The following is a 22,317-nucleotide window of genomic DNA, read 5'->3' on the forward strand; positions in this document are numbered from 1 at the left end:
TTACTGCCTGACTCTCTTTTTTTTTTGCCTCCAGGATTATTACTGGGGCTCCAGGGTTATTGCCTGCACTACGAATCCACAGCTCCTGGAGGCCATTTTTCCCATTTTGTTGCCCTTGTTGTTGCCATTGCTGTTATTGTTGTTGGATAGGACAGAGAGAAATCGAGAGAGGAGGGGAAGAGAGTGAAGGGGAGAGAAAGACAGACCTGTTTCACCGCTTGTGGAGCAACCCCCCTGCAGGTGGGGAGCCAGGGACTGGAACCCGGATCCTTGCGCTTCAGACCATATGTGCTTAACCTGTTGCGCTAACGCCCAGCCCCCTCTCATTGTTGTCTTTATTTGCATTTTTCTGACAATCAATGACTTGGAGCATTTTTTCATATGTTTGTTGGCCTTTTGTATCTCTTCTATGATGAATATTCTGTTCATACCCTCTCCCCATTTTTGGATGGTGGTCATTTGTTTTCTCGTTGCTGAGTTTAGTGAGTAAATTATTTCTTATAGTTGCCTGTGAATATAATGTGGATTACTACAGGTGATTCTCTTAAACTTTTTAAAGCCAAATTAAAACCTGATCATGTTTTCTTAACATTCTTCAGTGGTGTCCCATCACCAACAGCAGCTGTTTCTCAAGTCAGACACTCAAACCATAAGTGTTAGCAACAGGTCTAAGACAGTCCAGTCTTCCAGGGGAGAAGATAAAATATAACATGTGTATATTTTTCTCAAATATGACATGTGAGGTTATCATTTTATTAAGAATGTCATTTCTTTTAAAAAAATATTTAATTTATTCCCTTTTGTTGCCCTAGTTGTTTTATTGTTGTAGTTATTATTGTCACCATCATTGTTGGGTAGGACAGAGAGAAATGGAGAGAGGAGGGGAAGACAGAGAGGGGGAGAGAAAGATAGGCACCTGCTTCACCACCTGTGAAGTGACTCACCTGCAGGTGGGGATCGGGGGGAGCTTGAACCAGGATCCTTACACCGGTCCCTGTGCTTTGTGCCACGTGCACTTAACCCGCCATGCTACCGCCCTACTCTCAAGAATGTCATTTCTTAATCATTTTGATCTTAATCAGATCCTCAAAGATTACACGTGTATAGAAAGGCTTATGTTGTATCATTTCATCTTGTTTATCAAATGAGTATGTCTGTTAAGCCTGTATTTTCACTATTACTAGTGTGGCACATGGCTTCAATTTATAAAAATGGATTGATATTTTTCTAAATTGCCACCCAGTATTGCTGGGGCTCCAAGCCAACCCCAGATGACACTGTACCCAGTGGCCCTTTCTTTCTTTCTCTCTTTTTTTTCTTTCTTTTTCTTTTATTTACTAGGACAGAGAGAAATTGAGAGGGGAAGAGGAGGCACAGAGGAAGACACCAGCAGACCTGCTTTACCATTCATGGAGCTTCCCTTCTGCAGGTGGAGAGTGTGGACTTGAACCTGGGTCGTTGAGCATTGTAACATGAGTGCACAATGGAGTGTGCCACCCTTGGTCCCATTTGTCTTTTTTAATGTCTGGATTGCTTTGAGTTATTGTTGCTGATACTTTGTGTAATTTATTTCAATCTAGATAGAGTGTAAAAAATTTTAAATTAATGACTCAAAAGAAGTTAATTGAAAAAAGAAGTGGCAAACAACCTGGGAGAAGGCTCATCTAGTAGAGTATGCACTCTACCATTCATAAGGCCCTAGGTTCAAGCCCCGACATCATGGAAAAGCATCATGGATGACATGGGTGGTGGTAGGGGACTCTATGATGGTGGAGTAGTGTTGTATATCTTTCCTCTCTCTGCCTTTCTGGAAAATCAATTCAGGTTTGTTTGTTTATTTGCTTACTTGGTTTTTGCAGACCAAGTCCAAAATAATATCAATATAAGACAGTTTGCAATGTGACCCAGGTTAGATCCCAGCCTCTGCCACACTGGAGGAAGCGTTGATGCTGTGGTGTCTGTTTCTCTCTATCTCAAAGTCAGTCTCAAGTGATGGAAAAAAAAAAGTTTATTCATTCAAGTCCCTGGCTCCCCATCTACAGGGGTCCCCCTCTCTATCTCTCCCTCCTCTCTCAATTTATTTCTGTCCTATCCTATTAAAAAAAAAAAAAGGAAGGAAAGAAGGAAGCAAGGAAGAAAGAAAGAAAGGAAGAAAGAAAGAAAGAAGTTTATTTGTAAAGCAAGGTTAAATGAAAATTTAAATAATAAAATGTTTAAGTTTCTTTTTATTTTACTTTATTTATTTTGCCTCCAGGGTTATTGCTGGGGCTAGGTGCCTACTCTACAAATCCACTGTTCCTGGAGGCCATTTTTCCCATTTTGTTGTCCTTGTTCTTACCCTTGTTATTGTCATTATTATTATTGGATAGGACAGAAAGAAATCGAGAGAGGAGGGGAGACAGAGAAAGAGAGAAAGACAGACACCTGCAGACCTGTTTCATCACTTGTGGAGTGACCCCCCCCCACAGGTGGGGAGCCAGGGCTCGAACCAGGATCCTTACGTCAGTCCCTGAGCTTCGCGCCATGTACGCTTAACCCGCTGCACTACCACTCGACCCTCAAAAGTTTACATTTCAAAAAAGATGGAGAAGAAATGCTAATGTTTATATCAAGCTATCAAAAGTTCCTACAAATGAACCTTTTTTTGTAAATAGCTTGGTTGATGAGTATTTGAGTATTCCCCAACCCAATAATTTTCTTTACTTATTAAAGAAAGGAGCAGATGAAATTATAAGTGGGCATATTTTTGAAAGTACAGCCAGATGCTGCAATAAAACCAAAAGGGAATTGGAAATCAAATCATGTCTCTTTCAGCTTCTGAGAAATGTGTTCAATTGCCTACTGGACAAAATGCTGATCAAGATCTTCAGGAAAAAAATCTCCCCATAATTTATCATCCTTTTTTTAGTTTTTTAAATTTTTTTAAAAAATATTTATTCATTTTCCCTTTGTTTTTGCCCTTGTTGTTTTATTGTTGTAGTTATTATTGTTGTTGTTACTGATGTCTTCGTTGTAGGATAGGACAGAGAGAAATGGAGAGAGGAGGGGGAGATAAAGAGGGGGAGAGAAAGATAGATACCTGCAGACCTGCTTCACTGCTTGTGAAACAACTCCCCTACAGGTGGGGAGCCGGGGGCTTGAACGGGGCTCCTCTCGCGGGTCATTGTGCTTTGCGCCACCTGCGCTTAACCGCTGTGCTACCGCCCAACTTCCATCCTTTTTTTTTTTTTTTTTTTTGCCTCCAGAGTTATTGCTGGGGCTCAGTGCCAGCACTATGAATCCACTGCTCCTGGTGGCCATTTTATTTATTTATTTATTTATTTATTTATTTATTTATTTATTTATTTATGTGGATAGGGCAGAGAGAAATTGAGAGGGGAGGGGGGAAGAGAGGGAGAGAGACAGAGAGACACCTGCAGACCTGCTTTACCACTGTGAAGCGATCCCCCCTGCAGGTGGGGACTCAGGGGCTCGAACCAGAATCTTTGTGTGGGTCCTTGTGCTTCATACTATGAACACTTAACTGGTGTGCCACCACCACCCTATCCTCATTTTATTTTTAAAAAAATCAAGAATTTTATACTGTCAAAAGTTATTATAGGGGCGGGGGTAGATAGCATAGTGGTTATGCAAAGAGACTCTCATACCTGAGACTTCAAAGTCCCAGGTTCAATCCCCCACACCACCATAAACCAGAGCTGAGTAGGGCTCTAGTTAAAAATAAAGTAAAAATAAATAAATATTAAAAAGTTTTAATTTCTGTGGAGGAAAAAAATATTGATATTATAAATGGAGACAGAGATGAGGGTTTTTTTTTTTTGGGGGTGGGGGGTTTCCAGGGCTTTACCAGTCTGGATTGACTTTTTCAGATAGAGAGACAGAGAAATACAGGAAGGGAGGAAAGATAGCACAGCATCAAAGTTTCATCCAGTGGGAGCCGGCTTGAACCTGTATCGTGAATATGGCAATGCAGGTGAACTATCAAGGCAAGCTATGTTGCTGGTCCTGATAAGTGCTTAATAACCATCAAACACTTGATTATGCTTTATTTTTAGGTATTTGTTTTTAATGCCACCAGGGTTACTTCTGAGGCTCAGTGACCCATGACAAAATCCACTGTTCCCAGTAGCTTTTCTCTCTTTTCTTATTTTTATTTATAAAAAGGAAACATTGATAAAACCATAAATTGAGAGAAGTATTTTGAGAGAGAAAGAGAGAGAGAGAGAGAGAGAGAGAGAAAACATGTGACACTGTTTCACACTCAGGAAGCTTCCCCCTTGTAGATGGGGGAAGGATGGAGGAGGGACTGAACCAGGGTCCTTAAGTATGGTAGCATGTATGCTCAACTGGGTGTGTCAACCACTTGCTTTTATTCTTAATGACCTGTAATAGTGAGCTTTAGATTTTTTTAAAATTTATTTTTATTTATTTACTATTGGATTGAGACAAGGGAGAAATTGAGAGAGAAGGGGGAGATAAAGAGGGAAACAGACACCTGAAGCCCTGCTTCACCACTAGTGAAGCTTTCCCCCTGCAGGTGAGGACCAGGGCTTGAACCTGGGCCCTCGTGCACTATAATGTGAATGCTTAACCAGGTGTGCCACCACCAAGTCCCACTTTAGATTTTCTTAACAAAAGGGGTGGGGGAGGAGCAAAAGCTAAAATAGACCATAGGAAACCTCACCTATCATTTGTCATCAGACCTCACCTATCATCAAGCCAGGGATGTGAAAGAGACTATAGGAAAGGTATGGAATTTGATGACTGCAAATGTGTTGATTCAACTTGGGGGGACTCCTGAGTCTCAGGCATGACAGTTTACATATAAAACCACTATGGTATCTCTCTGACCTGATTTTTAAAATCTTTTACTAAAAATTCATTGACTTTGTATAAGGAGGGGGAGGAGGGAGAAAGAGCAGAGCACCGCTTAGTTATGATACATAATTACACAGGAATTGAACCTGGGACCTCAGGCATGCAAGGCTTATGCTCCACCACTGAGTCACATCCTGAGCCCTGTTGATTTTTTTTTTTCAGCTTCAGATATTGCACATGTTTGATTCTATCACTCCTGGGCCAAAATTTCATTATTTAATTTTGGATAGAGACAGTCATAAAGAAAGGATGAGACCCCACAGCACAAGAGCTTTCTCCACAGGAGTGCTACAGTGCTCCAATGTATTTCCAGGGCTTGGACCCAGGCAATGCCCATGGCAAGGGATACATCCTAATGGATGAGTAATCTCCCATCTCTTGCTGATTTTTTTTTAAATTTCTTTATCTGTGAGTTAATGTTTTACATTCAGCAGTAAATACAATAGTTTCTACATGCATAACACTTCCCAGTTTTCCATATAACAATACAACCCCCACTAGGTCCTCTGGATCCTTCTTGGACCTGTATTCTGCCCCCTCCACCCACCCCAGTCTTTTACTTTGGTGTAACATGCCAATTCCAGTTCAGGTTCTACTTGTATTTTCTCTTCTGATCTTGTTTTTCAACTTCTGCCTGAGAGTGAGATCACTCCATATTCATCCTTCTGTTTCTGACTTATTTCACTTAACATGATCCTTCAAGCTCCATCCAAGATTGGCTGAAAATGGTGAAGTCACCATTTTTTATAGCTGAGTAGTATTCCATTGTATATATATACACCACAACTTGCTCAGCCACTCAGCTGTTGTTGGACACCTGGGTGGCTTCCAGGTTTTGGCTATTACAAATTGTGCTGCCAAGAACATATGTGTACACAGATCTTTTTGGATGGGTGTGTTGGATTCTTTAGGATATATCCCCAGGAGAGGAATTGCAGGATCATAGGGTAGGTCCATTTCTAACCTCCTGAGAGTTCTCCAGACTACTCTCCACAGGGGCTGGACCAAGTGACATTCCCACCAGCAGTGCAGGAGGGTTCCTTTGACCCCACAACCTCTCCAGCATTTGCTGCTGTTACCTTTTCTGACGTATGACATTCTCACAGGAGTGAAATGGTATCTCATTGTTGTCTTTATTTGCATTTCTCTGACATGGTATCTCATTGTTGTCTTTATTTGCATTTCTCTGACAATCAGAGACTTGGAGCATTTTTTCATGTGTTTCTTGGTCTTTTGGATCTCTTCTGTGCTGCATATTCTGTCCATGTCCTCTCCTCCATTTTTGGATGGGATTATTTGTTGTCTTGTTGTTGAGTCTGGCAAGCTCTTTATATATTTTGGTTATTAGCCTCTTGTCTGATGTATGGCATGTAAAGATCTTCTCCCACTCTGTGAGGGATCTCTTGGTTTGGGTAGTGGTATCTTTTGCTATGCAGAAGCTTTTTAAATTTGATGTAGTCCCAGAGGTTTATGCTTGCCTTAGTCTTCTTTGTAATTGGATTAATTTCATTGAAGATGTCTTTAAAATTTATACAGGAAAGAGTTCTGCCAATATTTTCCTCTATCTGATAGTCTCTGGTCTAACATTCAAGTCCTTGATCCATTCGGAATTAACTTTTGTATCTAGTGAAATATAGTGGTTAAGTTTCATTCTTCTTCATGTTTCAACCCATTTTTTCCAACACCATTTGTTGAAGAGACTTTGCTTTCCCCATTTAATAGTCTGGGCACCTTTGTCAAAGATTAGATGTCCATAGGTGTGGGGGCTTACTTCTGGGCTCTCAATTCTATTCCACTGGTCAGTGTGTCTATTTATGTTCCAGTATACCAAGCAGTTTTGATGACAATGGCCCTATAATAAAATTTGAGATCTGGGAGTGTGATGCCTCCAGTTCTGTTCTTTCTTCTCAATATTTTTTTTGGCAATTCTAGGTCTTTTCTGGTTCCAGATAAACATTTGTAGCATTTGTTCCATTCTCCTAAAAAATGTGGTTGGGATCTTGATGGGGATAGCATTAAATTTGTAGATGACTCTGGGTAGTACATTCATTTTGATGATGTTAATTCTTCCAACCCATGAGCATGGAATATCTTTCCACTTCTTTGTGTCTTTTTCAATAGGACATCTGCCTATCACACATATACAGGAATAACAAAAGACATAGAATCTGTGATGTGATCTCTGGGGAGAAAAGTGGCCCTGGAATGTGAATGTTCCACAAAGCAGGAGGTGTTCCCTACCTGTGCTGTTCTTACTTGGTGATTTTTATATTAGTGACCAAAGCCTTGGTGATATTTGCCTTAATAATTTCAGCCTTATGAGACTATAAAAATAAAGTTCTGCTTAAGTATGACAGAGATGTCTGCTTGAGCTTGATTCAGCATCAACTCACTCAGTCTCTCATTCTTCCTCAATCCGCACCGACACCCTTCATCTTTCAGGTTACCCTAATAACCTGCTGGGGTTGGCCCCTGGCAGTAGACAACCTCACCTATGTGTCCTGGACCTTCGTATCTCCAGAGGTCTGGTCCACTAGGGAAAGACAGAAACAGGCTGGGGGTATGTATCAACCTGTCAATACCCATGTTTAGCAGAGAAGCAGCTACAGAAGGCAGAACTCTTACCTTCTGCTCACCATAAACAACCTTGATCCATACTCCCAGCGGGGGAGGTGATAGGATGAAGAGGACTCTGCACTTCAGCTCCATCAGTACCCAGAGAAAGAGAAAAGGAAATGGAGAGGGACATGTGGAGGTAGTTATTATGTCATGAGTGGCTCAGAGGGAAAGAGAGGATTGAATCAGAAAAAAGAAGGGGCACCTATATATAAATGTGGACAGATATTATAGAGAAGATGGTTGGCCCATGTCTAAAACTTTAGGGGATCTGTGACAGATTGCAGTGGGGAAAGTGAAGATTCAGAACTCTGGTGGTGGGAATGGTGTGGATTCAAACCCCTGTCGACACGTAATTCCATAATATAAAAATGAAAAATAGTGGCACTGCTATATACAAATAATGTCAAAGGACATAAATTATGGTGAGGTTGTGTATGATACAACGAATCCTAACAAAGGGATATTTCAAAGTTAACCCAATTGCCAAATAATGTGATTATAGCAATAACTATCTATTGTCTTCTTAAACCCTAAGACAACAGGAACCTCCCACTTCCTCTATAGAGCCTATATTCCCCTCAGTCCTGGAACCTCTGGGATGGGGCTCACTTTCCTTCAAGTTTCTTTCAATTCATACCAAATGATATTGTATCCGCTGATCCCAACCTAATCAACACAACGAGTACCACCTCAGCATGCTTCACTTCAGACTGTGTCCAGAAACGTCAGGCATGGAATGTCAACCCTTCAGCCTCATTACTCAGGTGAGACCTTTCCTTTCATAGGATTCTCTAATTCCATTCCAGGTAGTTCACTTCCTAACAATGTCCTAAAACCTAGATATAGACCAGGTCCCGTGCAATAGAACATAGGTTCACATGTATCCATAAATTAGGGCAAAATATATACCTGAAAGCAAAAGTATACAATAGTCTGTATTATAAAGTTCATAATGAAATAGTGTCTACTTAGACTTAGATACCCTCCTCACCTACTTCCTATTATACTTTCCTTACTCACTCCAAAACTAACCTTAGCAAAGCAAGGACTGCAAAAACTAAATAAGGGCAAGAGACTGGCATACTTTAACAATGATTCTTTAGTCACTCTCAGACCTCCCCATCAGCTGGGGCCCTTTTCAGGAAGTCCTGAATCTCCCAGACTTGATGGGCCTAGACCTCGACTAAATCTCTCTCACCATTGTTACCGTAGGTCTCTATTAGGAACAACAAAATAGATACCTTTGTGGGCCCCCCATAGGAACTTGCTCTCAACTTGGATCAACAACAGTAGAGAATATTCCATCTTCCAAAGGGAAGATGGACAACATATTCTATGCTACACCTGAGGAAGATGGGTCAACACTGGGCAGCCTGGAATGTTCCTACTCAAGACCACAGATTGTGAGCTCAGATCTAGAGGGATGCAGAGGTGACACAGGCTCCTAAACTGATTATGGGCCCCAGATCACATCAAATTGAGGGGGTTTAGAGTCAACAATATTTATACCCCTTTCCCATATTAGGGAGCTATTCTCTTCCCTGATCCAGCTTTCTGGTCCTTTTTCCAACCATGACATCATCTCCCCATACAATAACTTGGATCCACTGGCATATCAGATTTCAAGCTCAGGGGAAAAAAGAAAAAAAAAACCCAAGAAACTAGCATAGCCACAGGCCCTCTGGAATATAACTAAAATATGCCTACTAGCTATCTACAAGATGGAAGACACCCCAACTCTTCATCTGCACTATTCCAGCCTTTAGGTCCATGACTGGTCAACAATTTGTTTGGCTTTGTATATTAACTCTCTTTTCAACCACAAGGTTCCAGATGCTAGCAGGATGCTGACCAGACTTCCCTGGACAGACAACCCCACCAATGTGTCCTAGAGCTCTGCTTCCCCCGAGCCCTTCCCCAATAGGGAAAGAGAGACAGTCTGGGAGTATGGATCGACCTGTCAACACCCATGTTCAGTGGGGAAGCAATTACAGAAGCCAGATTCAACCTTCTGCATCCCACAGTGACCTTGGGTCCATACTCCCAGAGGTTTAAAGAACAGGAAAGCTATCAGGGGAGGGGATGGGACCCGGAGTTCTGGTGGTGGGAATTGTGTGAAGTTGTACCCCTCTTATCCTATGGTTTAGTCAATGTTTCCTTTTTATAAATAAAAAATTAAAAATAAATAAATTAAATAAATAAAAATAATGTGGCTGGGAATTCACTTGGCAGTATCTCATAAGACATTCCTCTTATTACCTCCATTGCATATTAGAAAAAGATAGGTCAGTAAGATAGCTCACCAGGGGGAGTCAGATGGTCGCACAGCGGGTTAAGCGCAAAGCACAGGGACAAGTGAATAATCCTGGTTTGAGCCTCTGGCTCCCCACCTGTAGGGGAGTTGCTTCACAAGCGGTGAAGCAGGTCTTCAGGTGTCTGTCTCTCCCCTTCTCTGTGTTCCCCTCTCTCCATTTCTTTCTGTCCTATCCAACAACATCAACAGCAATAAGAATTATAACAATAAAACAACAGGGCCAACAAAAGGAAATAAGTATCAAAAAAGATTCATTATCAAAAAAAAAAAAAAATACCTCACCAGGGAGGGTCCCTGCTTTGCTATAATCATGACTTAGAGGTGAGCCTGGACCCGACCACACTAGAGGAAGATTTGATGCTGTGCTAGTTTTCCCCTTCTCCCTCTTTCTCTCTGAAAAGATGGGCCAAAGTAGTAAATCCCCAATGACTACAATGACAAAAAAAGAAGACATTATGTCATGTTTCAAGTTTTAAATTTTTTTGTGCTCACTGCTACAACTTTTTCAGTGCAAAAAGAAAAGACTCCATAACTATAAACAAAAGCAATAAACTCTTTTAAAAATTCTTGATGGGAACAGGGACAGTTTTGATGAGCCCCAGCAGTGGGAAAGAGGAAAAAAATTTGATTTCTATAATTGGTGTGAATTCACTGGGGACCACAATAGCTTCTTTTTCTCAGTGTCAGATAGTCAACCTCCCTGTGATCACCATGACAGCAGTGACAACACAAATAAGAGAAAAGCAAACGCTAGAAGAAGAAGAGAAAAGCAGAGGACAAACTTGAACAACTTCCCTGGCTCCTCCCTCCTTTACTATCTTCCCAATGTGCCTGTAGCACCTTGCCATCTTGATTACTCCATGCAGAACTGGTCTGCTCCCACATCAAAGTCCAGGGTCAAATCCTGTTCACACCACAAAGGATCCAGGCTTTTCTTATCTTAGGAAATTTTGCACCTAGTGACAAAGGGGATCAAAAGTAATTATCATCCAAAACAAGTGTTAGGGCAAAAACTTTTTTTTTCATTTTTTTTTTTTTTAATTTGCGGTAAGTAGTGGGTCACAAGATTGTAAGTCTACACCCATCACCAGAAAAAAAGTTTCCCCACTTCTGGCAGGCACTTTTTTGTTTGTTTGTTTGTTTCTTTTTTGCCTCCAGGATTATCACGGGGGCTTGGTGCCTGTACCATGAGTCCACTGCTCCTGGAGGCATGCTTCCCATTTTGTTGCCACCGTTGTTACTCTTGTTGTTGCTATTGTCATTGCTGTTGTTGTTGAATAGGACAGAAAGAAATATGGGGGAGGGGGGTGTGGAGCCGGGGGCTCAAACCAGAATCCTTAAGCAAGTCCTTGTGCTTTGTGCCATGTGCACTTAACCCACTATGCCACCACTGACCCCCTTTTCTTTCCTTTTTTCCATACATAGGATGAGAGACACAGAAGAAGAGACACCAAAGAAGTGCTCCACTTCTTATGAAGCTTCTCCTTTGAGTGGTGTTCCTATGTGGTGGCTAGAGCTCAAAACCAGGTCTTCTGCCATGGCAAAGCATGCATCCTACCAGGTGAGCTATCTGCCCCCTGAAAATATTTTGACAACCCTCAGTACAAAATGAACTAAGATTATGACTAAGATTACACTCATTATACATGAGTGTAAATGTATGTGTGTGCATGTATATATACTATGAAACAATTTACACAAAACATTATTTACCCTATCTGGCTATATAGTGCTTTCTGGTAATATCTTTTCTCCTTCCTTACTTCTTTTCATTCTTTTGCTACCAGGGATATCTCTGGGGCTCTGTACGTACACTGCATGATTCCACTGCTCCCAGGAGAATTTTTTTAGGTAGAAAGTGAGAGACAAGAGAGGGAGATCAAGAAAGGACAGAGAGCATAACACCTCTCTACCACCTGTGAAGCCTCCCTGGGCAGGTGCTCTCATATGGTGGCCAGGGGCTCAAACCCGGGTCCTTATGCATGGCAAAGTGTGTGCTCCTCTGGCCAAGTCATCTCTCAGTCCCCATTCCATTCTTTTTAACGCTGGTTTTTATCCACTTAGTTCATTTCACAATTCATTAGTGGGTCCTGACCTATAGTTTAAAACACAATGACATACAACACTCTTCAAGACATGCTCTTCTTCTTAATTAATTTGGAATTTCTTGGTTCTAAGAAACAAATATACATTGTAGTTGAAATATATATATTCCTTAGCACATGCAAACTGCTGAAAGTAAAGTCACTCTGAAAAAAATAAATGAAGTGGAGGTATGTATACATCTGAACCACGTGGGATCTGGACAAATGCGAGTGAAGCTTGTAAGTAGCAGAGAAGAGTCCAGGTACTCATACAGCCAACCTGCACAGAACTCCAACTCACCAGTAATTTCCACATGATCTTACTTCCCTTTTATGAAAGGAAATAGAGATAACTATGATAGAGAAGAACCTTAGACATCAGATTCTATTGTCTCCTGCCAAATGACAAAAGCAAATCAGCATTTCTGTTGAAAATCTGATCACTGACTTTGGTCCCATCCAAAACAGTTGACTTCAGCTGGAAGTGGGATAAACAAAGATTCACTGTACTGTTCAATTTTCTATTTCTTTTCGCACATAAAGAGTAGAATTTTATTAGCCAAGGAAGAGGGGCAGAAACACAAATAACAAAAAGAGACATATTAAGAATCCTTAAGTACATTATATATTTATAATTTAAGCATATTTTAAAAGGCCACTGCCCACCAGTTAGGTTCACCTATCAACTTATGCTACACTTATGTCAAGTTACCTGCCTGACAACTAACGTCCTTTGGCTCAGGACACTTTCCTCTGAATCTGATCTTGGTCTCTGTCATGGCATCAGGATGCTCTCAGTGATACATGGTTTACATGGTGCTAGAAACAGGTGCTTTCTCTACGAAAACTTCCACTTGTCCTACAGACTCCCATGTGTTGACTCTTCTCCTCCTCCAGCAAAATCCATGCCAACAACAGCCAATGTGAAGAGTAAGCAAAGGCTAGCAACAGTTGGTACTGCAGCAGTCTTGCCCCCGTCCAGCTGGAGAGGGGCTCTGGTGACTCTCCTGGCAGAGTTTGTCACTGGGTATTTCCAGGGTGCTCTGGCATCTCTGACAACTCCCCACTCGGGATTTTCAGAAAGTGCTTTCTAGCAAGCAGTGGCACCCACACCCAGTGGGACACACCTCCTGGGTCCGAAACCACTCCATCATGTGGCTGGTGTGTCCACCATGCCCGCAGGTCAGGCAGAAGTTGGATGATCCTCGCACAGCCACGTGGCAGATAGCACACTGGAAGGTGAAGCCTTTGCAGATGGTGCACTGTGTGCCCCGGACCTCGCTGCGGCAGTGGCTGCAGTACACACCAAACTCTGTGAGGGTGGAAGTGACCAGAACAAGAGGCATGGTGAGTGGTTCTGCCAAAGGATACTGGGCATTATCAGGTGAGAAAGATGTAATCCTCTGGTATGGTCTGTTCTATTTGACCAATGATTTCCTTCCTCCCTTTCTTTCTTTTCCTTTCTTTCTTCACTTTTCTTTGTTTTTCTTCCTTCCTTCCCTTCTTTCTTTCCTAAATAAAACCCTTCTTGTGTGGTCATATCAACTATTTTGAAGAGAAGCTAGTGGTCCTACAATAGCAGGTAGGGCAAAGTGTGCTGTGGGCCCTGGGGGAAGCCTGACACAGGGCAGCTAACAAATGTTTGCTAAAAAACGCTGGGGAGGCTGGGTGGTGGCTCACCTGGTTGAGCACACATGTTACAATGCACAAAAAAACTCGGGGAGAGCTCATTAGTCTTAAGGTCTTTCCCTACTTGCCTGTCAAAAACAGAGGTAAGAGCAACATCAGTGCTGCCCCAGTATGGGGGAATATCAGGACCACCCTGGAACTGGGCCTTCTAGAAGAAATATAAAGACAATTAAAATGAATATATATGTCAACTTGGGGCTTCACTCCAGGTTGACTTTTTCTGATAGAGATGCAGTGACAGAGAAGCAGAAAAAAGAAGCCGTAACACTAAAGTTGCCCCCAGTGTGTTGGAACCTTGGTCATACAAATGACAAAGGGAAGAAATCTTCAGGGGTCCAATCTAGTACTCCCTTGCTGCCTTTTATTAGGTCCCAGATGGCTTCCACTGTGCCTCTTAAGAGTATAAACACTCTCATTGTTCTACAGTCTCTTCTGGGTAATTCCACTTACTACCTGTCACTAAATTCCATCTGTCTCTGTAGGAAAGGCCATTTTTACTTCCTGTTCCTTCCTCTTTTTTCATTTTTTTTTTTTTTTTTTTTTTACTCCTGGAGCACTGTTCAGTTCTGCTTTATGGTAGTACTAGGGACTAAGGATTGAACCTGAGACCCTGGAGCCTCAGACATGATAGTCACTTGCATAGCAACTACACTATTTCCCTGGTCCCAGTCCCTTTCCTCTTGAAGTTGATGCCATCTGGGTTTAGCAGCATTTCCTCTTCCTCTGCTGTCACACACTGAAACTCTGGACACTCATGCACTCTTCTTCCACACTAGTTCACCAGTCTCCTCTCTACTCCAATCTTTGGCACAATCTTTTGTGTCCCTGAAATCCACTCCACTGACCGCTCTCAGGTCATTGCTGTTGTCTCCAGTCTACCAGTTCCCTTTTACCAGTCCCTTTCTGGCTATAATTTCATGCTAGGCTGACCTGAGTTACATGAACCAACTTTATAACTACTTTTTTTTGCAAATATCCTCATCTCCTTTCCCCTCTTTTCATCACTGTTCCATCTGGTAAAACCTCAAGCCTGGATGGACCCTATCACCTGCCTACTCCAGGCCTGTCCTTAAGCAACAAGCATCCTTAGGGGGAGGTTGTTTCTCTTCATTCTCAGGAGACTTACTTCTTAACCCAGCTACATCCCAGAAACTCCTCTCATAGGCCTTTGCCCCCCTCTTCCTCTCAGTCAATCTTCCCACTTCTCTGAGGAAACAGAAGGCTTTGGGTGAAGAGTCCTTCATCTCTACACCACCAAGTCTCCCATTCTCCCCAGTCGCTCCTCTTTTTTCACCATCTGGTGGGCCCTTTCTCTACCAGAGTCAGGGCCTTTGGCTCCTGATAATTGGTAGTTATAAAAAAATGTATCAAGAGGGCCTGCAAAATAGCTCACTTGGATAGTGTGCTGCTTTGTCATTCATGTGTGAACCCAGTTTCAACTCCGTTCTCCATGGCACTGAAGGGGGTGCTATGGTTTCTCCCCACCCTTCCTGGTTCTCTGCTTCATTCTATCTGAAAAAAAAAAGTCAGCCCCTGAGGGAACCAAAATAACTACATTACATAAAATAAACAAGCAAAAAAGACTTTTAAAATACATGATGGCTAAAAACAAAAAAACTTTTGGCAGTCCTGGTTAATGTAAACCATGAGGTAAATTATACTGATTTGATAATTCTGATTTACAAAGGACTATGCCTTCTTCCTCTAAAGAGGCATAGTTTTTTATCATATGTAAAAAGCTGATTTGTGTTCTCATAAAAACCTAGTTTAAATTTCTTAATTTTTCTTCACGTTTTATTACATTTAGAAGATTCAACATTCCCATAAAATTATGAGAATGTAAAAACTGTTGTTTAAGTTTATTAAATTATAATGACGTATTTTAAAAAGTGTTTGTTCTTTGGCACTTGATAACACTGAAAATAAATTCAATTGTTCACCGTATCTATCTGGGTAAAATTGTTAAGATGACATCTCTCTGAAAAACTTAATACATCATTGGTAATGTGTTTCTCCACAGTACAAGTTTAAACACAGTTTCTAAATATTTTATTAATTTTAAGAGACTTTGAACTAATATGTCATTAATTAATGAATTATCTTTGGGGTGTAGATAATTCTAAATTAATGTAAATTCACAATGACAGAAAATACAACACATTAAATCACTAAGCGTAACTGTAAAGCTTCTCTCTTGGACTTTTTTCTCATACACAATGGAAGAGTCATTAGTGAACAGATGAGAACCACCCAGAACACCTTTGTGCCTCATCAGTACAGGAGGATGCTGGGCATATTTGAAGTCATAAAGATATCAAGGGATCTTTTATGAAAACACTGAAATCTTGGAGGTTTACAAAGAAGGAACATATAACCTGGAATAGGCTTTGCAAGCACCCAAGAAATACAAAATGGACTGAGACTGGGCAGTGGTGCACCCATTTAAGTGCATACATTACCATGCACAAGGACTCTGGTTTAAAGCCCCAGTCCCCAACTGCAGGAGCAGGAGCAGGAGCAGGAGGCAGGTGGGGAACTTCATGAGCAGTGAAGCAGTGCTGCACGTGTCTCTCTCTCCCTCTCAATTTCTCTCTGCCATATATATATTCCAGGGAGTCGGGGGGTAGCGCAGCGGGTTAAACACACATGGTGCGAAGCGCCAGGACTGGTGTAAGGATCCTGGTTCAAGCTCCCCCCGATCCCCACATGCAGGGGAGTCGCTTCACAGGTGGTGAAGCAGGTCTGCAGGTATCTATCTTTCTCTCCCCCTCTCTATCTTCCCCTCCTCTCTCCATTTCTCTCTGTCCTATCCAATGACAGCAACAACAATGATAAAACAACAAGGGCAACAAAAGGGGAAAAAATGGTCTCCAGGAGCAGTGGATTCGTGGTGCAGGCACTGAGCCCTGGTAATAACTCTGGAGGAAAAAAAAAAAATTCCACTGGGAGCATAATGAATTTATTATGCAGGAAGTGAGCCCCAGTGATAATGCTGGTGACAAGAAAGAAAGAAAGAAAGAAAGAAAGAAAGAAAGAAAGAAAGAAAGAAAGAAAGAAAGGGGGAGGGAGGGAGGGAGGGAGGAAGGAAGGAAAGAAGGAAGGAAGGAAGGAAGGAAGGAAGGAAGGAAGGAAGGAAGGAAGGAAAAAATGAATCAGTTTTCTATGGACTTGATATGTATGGAGAGTAAAAATACTTCTGGCACAGAGATCAACCAAATTATGATTCCCAAGTTTTCTTGTCTGCTAATCATACAGGAGAGCTGTGTATTGATCAATAGCACCTATTACTCTAGTGTAAATAATATCATCCAAATAAGATGTGCAATAAATTTACTGAAGAAGAAAACTGATAAACAAAATTTAGGTAAGCTGCTCCACGTCTCTGGGATAGGAACCAGGTTACGACAAATTAAGCATAGCAATCACCTTGCTCTGTCACCATTAAGACCACAAGCCACACTCCACAATGTAAAGGAACAAAAGTGATATCATCTTCTTTTTTTTTAATTTATTTTCCCTTTTGTTGCCCTTGTTGTTTAAAATTATATGGTTATTGATGTCGTTCTTGGTCAATAGGACAGAGAGAAATGGAGAGAGGAGGGGAATACAGAGAGGGGGAGAGAAAGATAGACACCTGCAGACCTGCTTCACCGCCTGTGGAGCAACTCCCCCGCAAGTGGGGAGCTGGGGGCTCCAACTGGGATCCTTGCACTTTGCACCACGTGCACTTAACCCGCTGCGCCACTGCCCAACTCCCGTGATATCATCTTCTATCTAGAAACATTTTCTCTTTGAAACAGTGCTCTGTCTTGGGTCAGGGAAGTAGCTTAGTAGTAGAGCACAAGATTTCGAAGTGGGAGCAGTGGGGGTGTGTGTGTAATATAGCATAATGGTTATGCAAATAGACTCATGCCTGAGGCTCTGTCAAGTGTCTATCTTTCTCTTTCTCTCTCCTCCCTCAATTTCTCTGTCCTATCCGATAAAATGAGAACAAAATGGCCGCCAGTAGCCATGGATTTGTAGTGCTGGCACTGAGCCCCAGCAATAACCCTGGAGGCAAAATAATAATGATAATAATAATAATAGTAATAGGCCTCGGTGTCCCTAGGTCACTACCTAAAACACCCATTAGAAGAAGAAACACGGGATTCGGGAGGTAGCGCAGCAGGTTAAGCGCATGTGGAAGAAAATGCAAGGATCCCGGTTCAAGCCCCCGGCTCCCCACCTGCAGGGGAGTCGCTTCACAGGCGGTGAAGCAGGTCTGCAGGTGTCTATCTTTCTCTCCCCCTCTCTGTCTTCCCCTCCTCTCTCCATTTCTCTCTGTCCTATCTAACACACCACAAGCCAGAACTGAGCAGTGCTCTGGTTAAAAAATAAAAATAAAATAAAAAATTAATTAATTAATTAAATTAAATAAGATGTCTAAGTAAGTGAGGCCCTGGGTTTGATCCCTAGCATCACATATTGGCAGAGCTAAGCAGTGCCTTAGTGATAAGCACACAAAAAGAAAAGTGCTGGTTTTCCACCATGAGGCGACTAGTTAGAACTTTGTTGACCTTGAGGACCTAGTGGGGGTTGTATTATCATATGGAAAACTGGGAAATATTATGCATGTACAAATTATTGTATTTACTGTCAAATGTAAAACATTAATTCCTCAATAAAGAAATTTAAAAAAATAACTTTGTTGACATTGTCATATTTTTCTTTAGTGCCTGCTGTTTGATGTAGTAGGGTAGTCCAATTGCTTCAAAGAACTTTCAAATGAAAATACTATTCTTATTGTTTCTGTCTGTGAGTCTGTCTTTCACAAATACCCCTTTTTGTTCCTTTCTGGAATCTTGTAATAATATTAGGACATATTTTTAATCCTTGAATATCATTTAAACCTTCGCAAGTTATGGTCTATTGGTCTGATTGGATTATAAACTTCATCACCTTTCCTCACCTTATTGCTTTCTGCATAATTCAAGGAACCCAGCATGGCATTTTATTATAGTAGATGTCAACAGGCTAGCTGATTAATGGAGATATCTCTTATAGATCGCCATGATTCACATACTTTCATGAAAACTAATTTTAAAAGACAAATTACTCAAGACCATCATTAATCTCTCCCTGACATCCTTTCATGCATTTAGATGCTCTGAACAATATATTGCTCAAATAGCATTTGTGTCTGCAATTTTCCTAGTCGCACACATGGCAAAGCAGGTGAGCTATCTTGCCAACCCTTATTCACATATTTCTTAATGCCTTTTGAAGCTTATCATTGGACACAGAATACAAGCTAAATTCTTCACCATGACTTAGAAGTCATTAATTATTATATACAGTCTAATTTTATCATTCTTCTCAACCATTGTGGTTTATTTGGGATGCATTGGATCGACCTTCTCGTGGTGCATCCCGTGAGTACCCATTTATTGGGGAAACTGACGATCCTTCCTAGCCGACTGAATCCACATGGATCCCAGTCACTTTCAAAGCCAGCAACAAGCAGACATCAGGCTCAACCTGACGCTATTGACTGGCTACGGAAGAAGGGCAAACGCTAGAAGAAGAATTGTGGTTTATCCACAATGGTCTTTTTCTTTCACTTGTTTAAAATAACTTATTTCTCGGGGCCAGGTGGTGGCACACCTGGTTAAGTACACATGTTACAATGCACAAGGACCCAGGTTCAAGTCCCCAGTCTCCACCTGCAGCGGGGAAGAAGCTTCATGAGTTGTGAGGCAGTACTGCAAGTGTCTGTCTCTTTTCCTTTCTACCCCCCCCCCATTAATTTCTGGCTGTCTCTATCCAATAATAAAGATAATTAAAAAAAATTTTTTTTAAATAACTTATTGGGAGTTGGGGGGTTGGGCAGTGGTGCAGCGGGTTGAGCGCAGGTGGCACAAAGCGCAAGGGCCGGCGTTAGGATCCCAGTTTGAGCCCCCGGCTCCCCACTTGCAGGGGAGTCGCTTCACAGGCGGTGAAGCAGGTCTGCAGGTGTCTATCTTTCTCTCCCCTTTTCTGTCATCCCCTCCTCTCTCCATTTCTCTCTATCCTATCCAACAACGACGACATCAATAACTACAACAATAAGACAAAGGCAACAAAAGGGAATAAATATTTTTTTAAAAATAACTTATTTCTCACATTGATCTGGGCCCTGTGCATGGGATGTTCTTATTATTCTCTGCACATATGGTTCCTTCACATCTTCAGACCTCAGCTCCTAAGACAGGCCTCCCCAGAACACCTCAGCATTTCTTTGAAAATTCTCCTTGCCCCAACATTCTTCCGTTTGCTCGTAAATATATATATTTTGTCTCCAGGGTTATCACTGATGTTTGGTGCCTGCACTATGAATCCACTGCTCCTGGAGGCCATTTTTCCCATTTTTTTTGTTGCCCTTATTGTTACCCTTGTTGTTGTTGTTGTCACTGTTGTTATTGTTCTTGGATAGGACAGAGAGAAATCGAAAGAGGAGGGAAGACAGAGAAGGGGAGAGAAAGACAGGCACCTGTAGACCTACTTCACCGCTTGTGAAGCGACTCCCCTGCAGGTGGGGAGCCAGGGGCTCGAACCAGAATCCTTATGCTGATCCTTGCGCTTTGTGCCATGTGCGCTTAACCCACTGAGCTACCACCTGACCCCCTGCTCATAAATATTTATCATGACTTGTATTTAATTTTTTTCTTCTACAGTCTGTGAGTTCCATGAAAGGAAGAAATGTGCTAGCATTATGCCTAAGAGGATCCTGACATATACTAGTTGAACAGATATTCCTACTTCTAATCAGTAATAGAGTATCATATATAGACACTTGTTACAAAAAAAATTTTAGTCACAAAACAAAGATTTTTAGAAACTTAACATAGACTCAAAAGGTTCTAGAATTCCTGCTGATAAATAAGAAATTAAAGTCTAACTCCTGTATTAACAGATTAAATTATATGGTCTTTCAAACAGTGACAGAAAAAAGGAATTCATATTTACCAATCCCTTTGTGAGGATCAGGAGGACAGGAAACAAACTTCAGCACTTCTGCTCGCTTCTCTCTCAGACCCCAACGATAGAGGATTTCTCCATAGCATTTCTTAAAATCATCAAATTGCTGGGTGTTGGCTGGGTCTAGAAGTCTGGATAAAAGATTTCCTATTAGTTCCTTTAGGAAAAACCAAATTTGATACCAGGTGGTACTCATTTATCTTTTTCGAAGCAAGAGTCCTGACTTTGAAGAAGGTAAGCATAGTGAAATTCTAACACTGGCTGGGGAAGCTGTTACCTTTTATTTTTATCATGTTGGTCACGTTCTCGGTCCCGAGGATCACTGTAGGTCAGGCTCCCAAAGCGAATTTCTTCTGGTGAAGACTCTCCCCAAGGTGAAGATATATGTTCTGCTTCTTTTCCAGCTGAAAAACAAACAAACAAACAAACAAAAAACCCACAAATGGGATGGGAATATGGGAACCATAGAAAGCATGTAAAACATCTTAAAATATCTTGGGAGTCGGGCAGTAGCGCAGCAGGTTAAGCACATGTGGTGCAAGGACCGGAGTAAGGATCCAGGTTGAAGCCCCCCATTCCCCACCGGCAGGGGAGTTGCTTCACAGGTGGTGAAGCAAGTCTGCAGGTGTCTGTCTGTCTCTCCCCCTCTGTCTTCCCCTCCTGTCTCCATTTCTCTCTGTCTTATCTAACAACAATGACATCAATAACAATAATAACTACAACAGTAAAACAAAGGCAACAAAAGGGAAAATAAATAAATAATATATCATAATACTGTGTCAGATAAAGATCCAGAGAAATATTAACTAAACAGCGAGCTCTTTCCTGGGCTTACCTTTTAGTCTAGGTAAGTTAAGTATGTATGTAGGTATGTACATATGTATGTTTATTTATTAACAACAGGGATATCACTGGGGCTTGGTCCCTGAATGATGAATCCACTGCTCTCAGAGGTCAGGTCAGATTTTTCTATTTCCCTTCTTCCCCCTGCCCACCCCCTTTTTATTTGATGGTACAGAGAGAAATTGGGGAAGGGGAGAAAGAGTGGAAGAGGGACGTGCAGCACTGCTTCACCACTCATGTAGCTTCTCACTTGCAAATGGGGTTGGGAGCTTGAGTCAGAGTCCTTGAGGATGTTAACGTGTGGGTTCATCTGGGTGTGCCACTGCCTGACTACTATTTCTCTTTCTTTCTTTCCTTTTTTTTTGGTTAAAGATTTTATTTATTAATGAGAAAGACAGGAGGGGAGAGAAAGAACTAGACATCACTCTGGCACATGTGCTGCCAGGGATCAAACTCAGGACTTCATGCTTGAGAGTCCAAAGCTTTATCACTGTGCCACCTCCCAGACCACTATTTATTTATTTCTATGAAAAAGAACCCAGAGGGGTAGGGGGTAGATAGCATAATGGTTATGCAAAGAAACTCTCATGCCTGAGGCTCTTAAGTTCCAGATTCAAACCTCCACACCACCATAAGCCAGAGCTAAGTAGTACTCTAGTTAAAAAAAAAGAAAAGAATTCAGAGTACTGCTAAGCTCTGGCATATGGTGGTGCCCTCTGTGGCCCCATGAAGGCAAGTACTATGCTCTAAAGCTGAGTTTATCTCCTGACCCCTATTTATTTTTTTAAATATTTATTTATTTAGTACATGAGAGAGAGTGCTAGTTTTTTTTTTTTAATTTTTATTTATTTTATTTATTTATTCCCTTTTGTTGCCCTTGTTGTTTTTTTTTTA

The 22,317-nt window shown here is 41.5% G+C and overlaps 1 protein-coding gene across 1 annotated transcript in view; it reads right to left on the reverse strand.

Moving 5' to 3' along the window:
- Positions 1-12,497: 12,497 nt before the first annotated feature.
- The window catches only part of WDR59 (WD repeat domain 59), a 63,884-nt gene continuing 54,064 nt past the window's right edge, over positions 12,498-22,317 (reverse strand). The window contains exons 16-18 of the mRNA XM_060184796.1: positions 20,858-20,984; positions 20,569-20,711; positions 12,498-13,207 (exon numbers count right to left, since the gene is read on the reverse strand). Of these exons, the coding sequence (XP_060040779.1) occupies positions 12,972-13,207; positions 20,569-20,711; positions 20,858-20,984 (506 nt within the window). The 3' untranslated portion in view covers positions 12,498-12,971. The remainder of the gene's footprint in view (positions 13,208-20,568; positions 20,712-20,857; positions 20,985-22,317) is intronic.

The sequence above is a fragment of the Erinaceus europaeus genome, unplaced genomic scaffold (assembly GCF_950295315.1).
Source record: "Erinaceus europaeus unplaced genomic scaffold, mEriEur2.1 scaffold_198, whole genome shotgun sequence".
Lineage (NCBI taxonomy): Eukaryota > Metazoa > Chordata > Mammalia > Eulipotyphla > Erinaceidae > Erinaceus > Erinaceus europaeus.